At 45.6% G+C, this 12,333-nt stretch overlaps 1 protein-coding gene across 7 annotated transcripts in view; it reads right to left on the bottom strand.

The window, feature by feature from the left end:
* Positions 1-2,449: 2,449 nt before the first annotated feature.
* The window catches only part of LOC144715333 (uncharacterized), a 38,660-nt gene continuing 28,776 nt past the window's right edge, over positions 2,450-12,333 (bottom strand). For 5 of the 7 annotated variants that reach the window (XM_078590274.1, XM_078590275.1, XM_078590276.1 and 2 more), the window contains 2 exons: positions 3,628-3,757; positions 2,450-2,748 (listed from right to left, as the gene is read on the bottom strand). In XM_078590274.1, coding sequence (XP_078446400.1) covers positions 2,719-2,748; positions 3,628-3,757 — 160 coding nt within the window. In that variant the 3' untranslated portion in view covers positions 2,450-2,718. The remainder of the gene's footprint in view (positions 2,749-3,627; positions 3,758-12,333) is intronic. The other 2 variants (XM_078590280.1, XM_078590279.1) reach the window with 1 other exon arrangement.

Here is a 12,333-nt window from a genome sequence, read left to right as displayed (position 1 = left end):
TCTGTTCTTTTTGTGCGAATTGTTCATTCTGTTTGGTTTTCCGAACAGAACAAGAACAAATTCGAGCAGAACATCACACAGACCCGTGTGCAGTTCTTTTGTTTGCTTTGTGGGAATTTTGTTCTAGTTTTGTGCGAATGTGCAAATTTTGTTTGTTTTGAAAAAAAAAGAACAAAGAACATGGCCCTGTGCAGTTCTTTTGTGCGAATTTTTTGTTCGTTTAAAACAAACAGAACAGAACAACCATGTGTAGGGAAGAGGGACTGGATAGTAGTGAGTATACTAGCATGAGCAAACTTCAGTTTTAGTATGGAATGAATAGGGAGCTGGCTAGGGCTTTAGTTACATTTCTGTTCCAGGGTCAGGACGGATTACTGCTGACAGATTGAATTCTTTCCCGCCATGTTCATCATCGATCCACATACCTTAGCTCTAACAAAGTACTGTTTTACACATATCCAAAACACAATTAATCATTTTTAAATGATATTTCATTGTTTAAAATTATCCAAAATTGTATAACAGAAATTCGTAAGTTTTAAAATGATTAGAAGATAAAATAATAGAAGGATTTTATAATTCTCAACTTTATGCACATGGAGTAACTAATAATTCTCAGGCCTATGGATATATGACTAAAAGAAATTTTATACCCTACCACCATTTTGACACTACACACTTGTTTTGAGTCATGGAATATTATATAAAGTGAGCATCACACAATTTTTCTTGCTTGTTATATAGTGTTCTTAGTGACCCTTCATAAAATTTCATCAATTGATACTGATTGGGCTCAAAGTTGATATCTAGAGTATGGGAAATATATTCTTGAAAATCAAACAATAATGGGTGTTCATTAGGGAACATTATCAAGTAAACTTAGAAAATATAGGGAAATATATTGTATATTTCTTATGTATTCATCAATTTATGCAACATTATGCGCGAATGGAAACTAGTTAACGTTATGCAACATTATTAAAAAGTATTTTACCACAATGTTTAAGATATCTTTCATAGTCATCAATTTTTTGCCCTGATACGTTAACATGAAGCAGCTGGTTTGGTCATGCCAATAAGTCACTAATTAATTCTTGACTTGATTTATCATCACGATTATAAAAGAGATTTCCTAGCTATCTTTTGCAAATGAAAATAAAATAGCAAACTACAAAAGAATGCCAACATCCACTAGTTATTTGATGCTTTCTATATATGAATTCAGCTTAAAGTAATGATATATGTAATCAATTACCATTTTTAAAATCAAACTTAAATACAATTTGAACATTAAAGGGCAAAAGAAGCAAATAATTATTGATATACGCCAGGTTTGAAACATACCAACGAATGTGTCTAGTATACCAACGAATTTAACTAAAAAACAAACTAAGATATAGAAAAATTAAGCACAGAAATAAAATCATGCAACTGAAATAACTTTTATTCTAAAACATTATAATAATTATTTAAATCGTGTTTATTTCCAACACAAAAAACAGTTATTCTCTTTACTCATTTGATTAGAAATTTCTACTGCCAAGAGCGTCAACACAAACGCTTTTGTCATTCGTTATTTCAATTAATATTCTAAATTAGAAACAATGATATTTAAGGTCAGTTATCCTTTGAGTTGATCTTGATTTCATCTCACTAGAGGATAACCTCAACTCTTTAAGAAAACATGGAGTTTATAATGAATCAATCTTTACCAGAAAAGATTTCTATCTGCATTGCAAGCTAAAGAACACCTATAATATACACAAGAGAATGCTATAACTCTAAGGTGACACGCTACCTGCTCTAATTCTTATTCATGCATATGAGGTGATTCAAAGCTATAGAAGCCTATTCTCATACGTGCTTCAGGAATTCCTAAAACGACCATAATAAATTCTCATAAAGAGGGTATTCTCATACATGAATATTGAAGCCAATAAATTATTAATATACTCTTGTATCAATTTCACAATCTAGACTGTAAACTTGAATATTGAAGCCAATAAATTATTAATATACTCCTGTATCAATTTCACAATCTTGACTGTAAACTTGAATATTGAAGCCAATAAATTATCGATTTCACATTGTCAGGTGAATATTGAAGCCAATAAATTATTTATATACTCTGTCAATTTCACAATCTAGACTGTAAACATGAATATTGAAGCCAATAAATTATCAATTTCACATTTGTCAGGTGAATATTGAAGCCAGTAAATTATCAATTTCACATTTTTCATATCAACCGGATGTATAGATTGAATTTTTGATAGGTAGGCAGAATTCCAGACTAAAAAACTTTCTATTATTTTCTGTTTTCCTATTAAATAATTAAAAACGTGAATACAAATAAAAATAGCAAGTTAGAACTAAGCAAATAACTTGCGCGAACAGGGTGACGTTATTTTTTATTTTGATAAGAAATTAGAAATCATAACACATCCTATTACCCGGGAAATGCCTTAGATTAAAATAAATAATACAATATGAATCTGGATAACACTTTATTGACGCATTACATTCCGTACTCACACGAGAATAGTAAAGTGGTACAGTACAAGACAATGCATGAACCATAAGCTCTAGAAAAATTCAAATAGACAAATGCTGCTCGACAAGACGAATTTGCTCTCTTTAATGAGATATTATACCCAAAGCTTGAAAAAGGATGCAGCTAGCCCCTTGATGAGGATCCAAAGAGGATTATCTCCAGAATTATTCCGTACGGGCTTCTTGAATAATTCCCTGAAAAGAAAGATTGTTCATAAAATATAATGCTTCTCAAGGAACAATAAGCAAATAAAACTTCCTTTTGAGAACCCAAACCCATAGAGCGAATTGCTCAAAAACTCATTTGGGTAAGGGCATGATTAATTAGCTTAGCACATTTAGGCTAATGCTGATGCGATCCTAAAGCACATCTACGAAAGACGGCATCGGAACAAACACGAATTCAAAGGCCCTGCCCACGACAGGCCAGGCCACAACAGCTCTTAGGGCACCCACAACACGGGATGGAGGAGTTTTGGTTCCCAGGTGACTGCTATCGCACATCCCCTCTTCCTCAACTCAATCTCACTGTTCCGCTCGCAGTCGATCATCCCTGCACGCGAGGAGCAAGGATCATTCCATCTCGGCGTCGTCCACTCCGCCGACTCTCTCTCTCTCTCTCTCTCTCTCTCTCTCTCTCTCTCTCTCTCTTTCTCTCTCTCTCTCTCTCTCACCATTTCTCTCTCTCTCCACACCATCCCCCTCAGTCTTTGACGCAACCTTAGTACACCAACAATGTAGGAACAGGACTTGAATCCACAAGTCTTGCTCTACTTGAAGGAGCCAAGTCCTGAATCCACAGAACTAGCTTCTCCAACCCTTGAGTCCATAAGGGGTTTGCTTGAATCCTCAAGCAACTGAGCACTCTCTAGCAAAGAGAACACTCAACGGGAAGAAACAACAGTTTCAACAAGACAATATAGTTCAATAATGCTCATTCAGGGGTATATGGGGACCTTATATAGGCCACAACAAGTGCAGGTTCGTCCATAATGACTGTATCCATGACAGGACAATTCAAAACATTGAGAAAAACAATTATGACAAGCTAAAACAAAGGATAAGCAGCCTGACAGGCCTGAGCAAAGATATCCTGCAGATTCTGGGGCCTGTAGAAGCTGTCAGGAGATATTTGTGTGGCTCAAGAAGATCCTGATGGGACAAAACAGAAGATATGCAGCTCTGACATGTTAGAGCAGAGATCCTGGCAGAAGAAGAATCTGTCAGAGGATTCTATCAGAAGATCCTGTCAAAGAAAAATCCAGTCAGAAGATCTTGTCAGAGAAAATCATATCAGAAGATCTTGTCAGAGAAAATTCTGTCAGAGGATTTTGAGGGGCTCTTGGTAGTTTTCTGCAGATCCTATCAGTTCTAGAAGAATCTCCTTCTTGGGCCACAAGTTGCCAATGGGCCTCAGAAAATGGGCTTTTAGTCTCTCTCTCAGAGGGGTAATCGTTGGACATCAGTGTCTACTATTGACAATCTTCAAGCAGAATATTTGGAGTTTTAACAATCTGGTATCAGAGCCGTTCTCCTAGAGGAACATGGAAGACCACATTCAACGCTTGGAAGAGAAGTTGACACATTACTCCTCTTGTTGGAACCTTGACCGAATCAGTCTACACCAAGACAGGAGCCAGGGTCGTCATCCTCGGGACCCCAACCCCTGACTCCGTCGCTCTAGCAAGCGCCCCCCCTGCCGCGAGAATCGTCGCCTGTGCCGTCGCCTCGGCCTCCATCGTCTGCCCTGGACAATGACGAGGAACTTTCGACACCATTTGACCACCCTAGGCCCACCAGATTAGCGGGCCGGGTGGACCCGCTTGACCCAACCAAAACAGGCCCCAAAACCCGCAACTGGACCAATTCCCTTTGGGGACAAGGCTCGGGGACACTTCCAGCAGGGGCTGCCGGCAACCCACCCTCTCGAACAGCTGGCCTAGTCCGCCTCACTTCGGAAGAGCTGGCGGCCTGACAAGCCCCGAGATTGTGTTTCCAGTGCAATCAGAAATTCACCGCGGGCCACGCTTGCCGCAAGACTCTGAACATCTCCGTGGTGATGAACACCAAGGATTCCACAGGCATCGGAGAAGACCCAGACAAGGACGAACCACTCCTTATGACTCCTCACGAAGATCCGCAAATGGAATGTCGGCACTTATTGCTACGTGCAACTACTAGCTTGTCCTCACCACATTCGGAGCAGCTACGAGGAAGTATATGCGGACACGAAGTCACCGTCCTAATAGATTCGGGAGCATCGGATATCTTCGTTGATGACGCCTTGGAGAGGGCGCCCATGCCACCATACCGAGTCCGCTATGGCGACAACAGGTGGCAACAAGGGTCAGACGTTTGCTCGGGAGTCCATCTTCACCTCCAAGGGTATTCAACCAGAGCATCCTTCTACCCCATTCCGGACCTCTGCCTGGACGTCATTCTTGGGTTCGCATGGCTGCGGACCTTGGGATGGACAGTGACGCAGTGGGATCTTCTGCTGTTGAAATTCCAAGCTGATAGCATATGGCACACGTTACGAGGCGAGGGTGTCACACATTTAGAGGCTCCACTAGCAGTGGCTCGTCGACAGTCAACCCATGCCATTGGGCCCGGTCTATACAAGCTATCAGTCAGCCAGTCTGCGTCGTCACCAACTGACCGCGAGGATATAATGCGGTCCATCTGTCAGACCCGCTTTCCGGAGATCTTTGAGCCACACGTGTCGCTTCCTCCCCAGTGATCATGCGACCATCAGATCGCACTGCTGCCAGGCTCAGGACCGGTGCACAGTTGCCCCTATCGATATTCCCACCTTCAAAAAAATGCACTAGAAGAACTCGTCGAAGAGCAACTAGCAGCCAGGGTTATACGAAATTCTCGCAGCCCATATTCTAGCCCCGCACTGTTGGTGAAGAAAAAATCGGGCGGATTGAAGGTTTCGCGTGGACTACCAGGCCCTAAATAGCATCACTATTCCCAACCGCTTCCCAGTTCCGGTGGTGGACGAACTCCTCGAAGAGCTCCAAGGTATGATGGTTTTCTCAAAATTGGACCTTCGATCAGGCTATCTGTTAGAATAGCATCACAAGAGAGAGAGAAAGAGTAGAGGAAGACTGAGAGGTCCCACTAGGGCTGGAGGAGGTTGAAGGTGCTCCAGCCCAGGGGGCGGCGCCTGAAAGGGAAGAATGAAGGAGAAAAAAAAATGATTCCAATTTCTGATGCTAGGGTTTGGGGTACATGTGTCTCCCACGTGGGAGTCATGCCCCTTTTCTCCCACGTGTAACCCTTTACTAAGGGATTCCACGTGGGAGGAGGTCAAATAGCCTCCGATATTAATTCTGTGGGCCACTTATATGAAGGTGGCCCACTTACAATAGGGCAGAAAGAGAGAGAGAGATAGAGAGGGATATAGACATCAGCTCCAGTTCAACACCCTCCCGCAAGCTAGGTGTGGATGTTACCCATGCCGAGCTTGATCACCAAGGACTGGGCGTGATGTCGGAAGGGCCTTCGTGAAGATGTCCGCTTTCTGGTTGATGGATGGCACAAAGATAGGTTGAATGTTCCCGCTGCGGATGTTCTCTGCAAGATAGTGCCGGTTCAAAGCCATGTGTTTCGTCCTGTCATGTTGAACAGGATTCTTGACAATAGCCAGAGCCGACTGGTTGTCACAGTAGAGTTGTATTCCTGATCTCCATACAGGGACAGGTCTTCCAGTAGGTGCTTCAACCACCGACATTCGGAAACACCCCTTTAATGCCCGTTCTGCTTCTGCACTAGATAATGACACCTCCTTTTGCTTCTTGCTCCGCCATGTCACAAGACTCCACCGAGGAATGTGCAGTAACAGTGGACCTCGGTCAACCACAGACCCTGCCCAGTCTGAATCGGTGTAAGCCTCGAGGTGAGCCCGCCTCCCGTGAAAACAGAAGTCCCTGTCCAACGGTGTACTTTCACGCCTAAAATCCGAGGGGCGCCTCGTAGGTGTACTTCATGGGGCGCACTCATGAATTGGCTGAGTAGGCTCACGGCAAAGGAGATGTCCGCGTGTGATTCAAGTAGATCAGTTTCCGATCAACCTCTGATAGGAGCTCTTATCCACTGCAGCACTGTCTTCCCCGTTCCAATCTGCGTTGGGATCAAGTGGGTTTGCACCCTAGCTGCCCGGTCTCTTTCAGAAGATCTAAGGTGTACTTATGCTGGCTTAATGAAATGCCAGCCTTTGAGGATGCCCAAAAATACCTCAGTCGGCCCAAGCTTTTCAAGTCAAACTCTCTTGAGAGTGCCTTACTCAACTGCTGAATGCCTACAACATCGCTGCCTGTGATGAGGATATCCACATAGACAATCAGGAGACAAATTTTTGGTTGCTTCCATGTCTGATGAACAAAGTGTGGTCACCCCTTGCTTGGTGATAGCCCAATCTCAACATCGTCTTCGTAAACCTCCGAACCACGCCCTGGGAGATTGTTTGAGCCCGTAGAGAGCCTTCTTTAACTTGCATACCAATTGTCCGGCACCCACCGGTTCATAGCCTGGCGGAAATTGCATATAGACGTCTTCCTCCAACTCTCCATGGAAACGCATTTTTGACATCAAACTGGGAGATTTCCCAGTCACACTTGGCAGCAATGGCAATTAAAATACGGACTGTGTTGAACTTTGCAACTGGAGCAAATGTTTCATCGTAGTCAATTCCCTTCAACCGGTCAAGTACACCATTGCAGTGGAACTTTGGGGTGAATACCCACTTACATCCCACTATCCGTTTCCCCTTTGGAGGAGAGCGACATCCCAAGTACCGTTTTCTCAAGCGCAGACATTTCTTCATCCATGGCGATTTCCATCCCGGGTGTTGGAGAGCTTCTTCAACTCGAGTGGGAACAATAATATTCCCCAGTTCCGTCAGAAAGCTTGCATAATCGCTCCAAGTTTCTCATACTTCACATACTGGCCAATGGGGTATTTTGGTGTGGATCGGCAGGACGCACCCTTCCTCGTTACGCAATCGCCATCCCAGGTCACTTGGAGCTAGTTCTGGCTGTTCATTTGATTCAACTGGTTCGGGCAGAAGAGAGACTGCTACACTGTCGTCTTCTAACGGAACGGGGGGCTGAGTTTCATCTTCATCCTGTTCCTCCACTTCCTGTTCTTCACTGTCTTGTGCAGTGCCCTCTGCACTATCCACACATGGACTTGGAGTTTCAAGCAACTGTTTATCACTAGGAGGTTCCTCTTGATATCTGACTGCCGGGATGGACAGGAACTCGATTCCACTTGGAGTCACGTCTGCTACGGTCTTTGAAGGCTCTGCCGATCCATAGAAAAATTCAGATTCGCGGAAGGTAACGTCTGCAGAAACATAGAACTTCCGGGATGAGGGATGGTAGCACCGATATCCTTTCTGAGTTCCCGAGTACCCGACGAAGATGCACTTTAGTGCCCGTGGGTCGAGCTTGCTGCCATTGTGGTGAACATACACACAGCACCCAAAGATACGAGCCGGCAATCCAGAGAACAACTTCAGTCGCGGGAAGGAGGAACTAAGCAGGCTTAACGGTGACTGATATCCCAGAATTTTCATTGGTGTCCGGTTCACCAGATAAGTAGAGGTTAAGACGGCTTCACCCCAATAGTGTTTGGGCATCGCTTGGAACAGCAATGCACGGGACATGGCCAGAGTGTATCCCAGGCCACGACGCCCGCCAGACCGTTCTGCTGAGGAGTGTTGACACATGGCGATTCGTACAACATGCGCGGCTTGAAAGGTAGGAGTTTGTTTTTCGTTGAAAAATTCAGAACCATTATCCGTTCTGAATTTCTTCACAGTCCTCGAACTGCGTGGAGATCAACTCGCAGAACTTCATCAAAACTTCTGAAACTTCCGCCGACTTCAGTAGGTATGTCCACATCGCCCTTGTACAGTCGTCTATAAACACAACAAAATACCGACATCCTGTAAGGCTGGTCACAGGACAGGGTCCCCATACGTCGCTGTGAATACATTCAAAAGGTGAGAGACATCGATCATCAATCAACTTAAAACTTGTTCGCGATGTTTCGCCAAGTGACATGCTTCACAAAACAACTCATCGTCCAGAACCCCAAAAAAAGCGAGGATAACAAGTTTTCATCAAGTCAAAAGGTGGGTGTCCCATTTGTCGATGTAGGCGCATCACCCGTTCCTCGTCACCAAGCATTGTTGCAGAGGACGATCGAGGAGGAGGAGTCCCCTCTTCGTCTAAAGGGCGAAATCATCTTCGGAGACCTTGTCACAGAGAAAGCAGCTGTCACTGTCAAGTATAAAACGCCATCCGTAATCATCTACTAATTTCTGTATGGAAATCAGATTTGCCCGTAGATCTTGGACATGTAATACCCTCCTGAGGGTTCCGATAGAGTCGACCAATATATCCCCCACTCCCTTGACTGACAAGGAACCTCCTCCCGCAGTTTGGACTTTGTGAGGACCACCAGCTCGGACATAAGTTTGAAACATTGATCCTTCAGGGGACATGTGATCCGTTGCCCCGGTATCGCCCACCCATACAGGGAAGATGAATTACCTGATTTAGCGAGGGCAGTCGAACTCAGGCGCTCCTGGATTTCCTCGACTTGAACATTCGTGACTGCAGCAGTTGAGCTGCTGGGTTACGAGAGCTTTCTTCCCGGATGAAGATTGCTGGTTCTTCCAAGCAAGCTTCCAGCAGTTCTCCTTGGTGTGACGGCGCTTTTTGCAGTAGTTGCAAAATAGCGAGTCACGATTGTCTTCACCGTCACCACCTACTGCTGGATTTGGTGGTGCTGGCCTTGTTGTCCATCCTCCGGGAGGACCGCCTCGACCCTCAGGTTTCTTGGTTAGTAACGCAGAGGAATTCTGCCCCTGGGAGTCGGGTGTGACCCCAAATCTGCTCTCGGCCTGCAGAGTGGCGCTGATAGCTTCCTCGAGAGTGGGCAGTTTTTCTCGGTGGAGAAGTTGACTCCTAACAGCTTCAAATACCTGATTCAATCCCATCAGAAAGGTGAATATCCTCTGCTTAAGGATATACTGGCGCTCCACAGACAGCGGATTCTGTGTGGGCCAAAGATGATCAGTCTCCCTCCAAATGGCTTTCAGGCGTGAAGAATACTGGCGGATGTTTTCAGTCCCTTGACGGGCCTGTGATTCCAGCACTCTTAGTTCATAAATCCTCCAGTCATGGGACTGCTCTGCTGTGTAGCGCTGTATCTCATCCCACAGTTCTTTAACAGTGTTGCAGTAGAGGAAGTCGGCGCATCTCGGTGTCATCGACCGCAACATCCAACTTAGTATGAGTGACTCTTCTGCCTTCCATTTTTTAAACTCTGGATCTGCAACAGCTTTGGGCAGATCTGTGAGATGATCTCCCAACAGACAGCCATAGACTGTCAGAGTCACCATCTTGGACCATTCAAACATGTTTCCCCCATCAAACTTTACTGAGGGGGAAACACTACAGCAGGCCTTCCCAGCTCCTGCAGGTGCAAGACTGAACTGTTCTGGCCTGAGTTTCCAGAGTCAGGCCCACTATCTTCATCAACTTGGCTTGCCATGGCTTCAAGTGGCTCCTCACACGTTCCAATCCGCCAACAGGTACTCTGAAATCGTTGCCTGAACCCTAGCAGGGATTCGAGAACAAAAGAAAGCTTGGAGGGATGTTCTGAAGCAAAATCGGGGCCTCCAGGGATCTCCTAGAGCTCTGATACCATGTTAGAATAGCATCACAAGAGAGAGAAAGAGTAGAGGAAGACTGAGAGGTCCCACTAGGGCTGGAGGAGGTTGAAGGTGCTCCAGCCCAGGGCGCCTGAAAGGGAAGAATGAAGGAGAAAAAAATGATTCCAATTTCTGTCCCACGTGTAACCCTTTACTAAGGGATTCCACGTGGGAGGAGGTCAAATAGCCTCCGATATTAATTAAGTCCCCTCTGTGGGCCACTTATATGAAGGTGGCCCACTTACAATAGGGCAGAAAGAGAGAGAGAGAGATAGAGAGAGGGATATAGACATCAGCTCCAGTTCAACACTATCACCAGATTCGGATGCATGCTTTCGACATTGAGAAGACGGCTTTCCGCACCCACGTAGGGCACAATGAGTATGTGGTGATGCCGTTCGGGCTGTGCAATGCCCCAACCACGTTCCAAGCCCTTATGAACTTTCATCTTCCAACCGTTCTTATGCAAATTTGTTTTGGTATTCTTTGATGACATCCTCATCTACAGTCGCACAGACGAAGACCATCACGCATATCTGCTGCAAATTCTCCAATAGCTAGCAGACCACCAATTACGTATCAATCCCAACAAGTGCTCATTTGCTCAACTGAAACTGGAATATTTGGGCCATTGGATTTTGGCCGAGGGCGTCGCCACGCATGCAGGGAAGGTGGAAGCAGTCAAATCATGGCCACCCCGCAGAACATCCGCCAACTTCGAGGATTCCTGGGACTGGCAGGCTGCTACTGTCATTTCGTGGTGGGGTATGCGACGCACGCTTGGCCTCTCACCCAATTGCTTAAAAAGGGAGCTTTCTCGTGGTCACCAGAAGCTCAGCAAGCGTTCGAGAACTTGAAATGCTCCCTGTCATCAGCTCCAGTTCTGGCTCTTCCCAACTTCTCACAACCGTTTGTAGTCGATACCGACGCATCTGAAGTGGGAATGGGGGCGGTCCTCCTTCAGAACAAACGCTCCATTGCCTTCTTCAGTCAGGTACTGCCCCCAACGGTGCGGACTTGCTCTGCATACGACTGGGAACTTGTGGCCGTTGTGCTAGCGGTCCGAAAAAGGAGACACTATCTCATGTTTCGAGAGTTTATCGTCCGGACCGATCAACACAGCTTGAAACATCTCATGGAGCAACATGAAGTACATGGGGAATATCATCACTTATTGCCCGAGCTTATGGGGTATCACTTCTCGATTCAGTACAAGGCCTGCAGCTCAAATCAATTGGCAGATGCTCTATCCCGCCAACCCACCACTCTCACCTTGTCAGTGGCTCTCACATCGCGATCTGCATAGGGCAACGTAGACGATGTTCGTCGTGAAGTGGACCTCGATCCGGAACTGCAACTCTTAATCCAGAACCTACGGGCCAATCCTGGTACCCCCAACAAACATTCGTTATCAAATGACACTCTTCTCCATGCAGGTCCCTGGTTCGTCCAGCGACATCCACCTTCATTCCGCGCATTCTCCATGAACTTTATGACAGAGCCATCGAGGGTCATTGGGGGTTTCTGAAGACCTACAAGCGGATATCACAGCAGTTTTATTGGAAGGGCATGAAGACCGCTATTGTTGGTCAGCTGCTGTTTTTTTTCTTTTTTTTTTTTGGTGTATTAATCCCACTGTAAGTGGGCCACGGTTTATAAGTGGCCCACAAGGGAGTTAGAGTGTTATTCTCCTCTATTAGAGCTATTTCGCCCCCCTTCAGGCTCACACGTGGGAACAGCACTTAAGTGGCTGCACGTGTGAGCCCTAGGAGTCACATGTGAGGCCTTGAGTCACATGTGACTCTGTCAGAGGTCACATGTGACCTTCCCTGGCCGCCCCTTTTAATGTAAAGACTAAACCCTAATGAAACTACTACTCTTTTTGTTCTCTTCTTCCCTCCTGATCATCCTCAGGCGCCGCCACTGGCTGGAGCTCTTCCCTGAGTCCATTTCTCAATATTTTAACAGCTATAAAGGCATACGTCAACGCATGTCTCATATGCCAACAATTCAAGACATCTTCCCTATCTCCAGCTGGACTCCTACAG

This window comes from Wolffia australiana, chromosome 18, assembly GCF_029677425.1.
Source record: "Wolffia australiana isolate 7733 chromosome 18, ASM2967742v1".
Taxonomy (NCBI): Eukaryota; Viridiplantae; Streptophyta; class Magnoliopsida; order Alismatales; family Araceae; genus Wolffia; species Wolffia australiana.
This window is presented reverse-complemented; position numbering and strand designations above follow the sequence as displayed.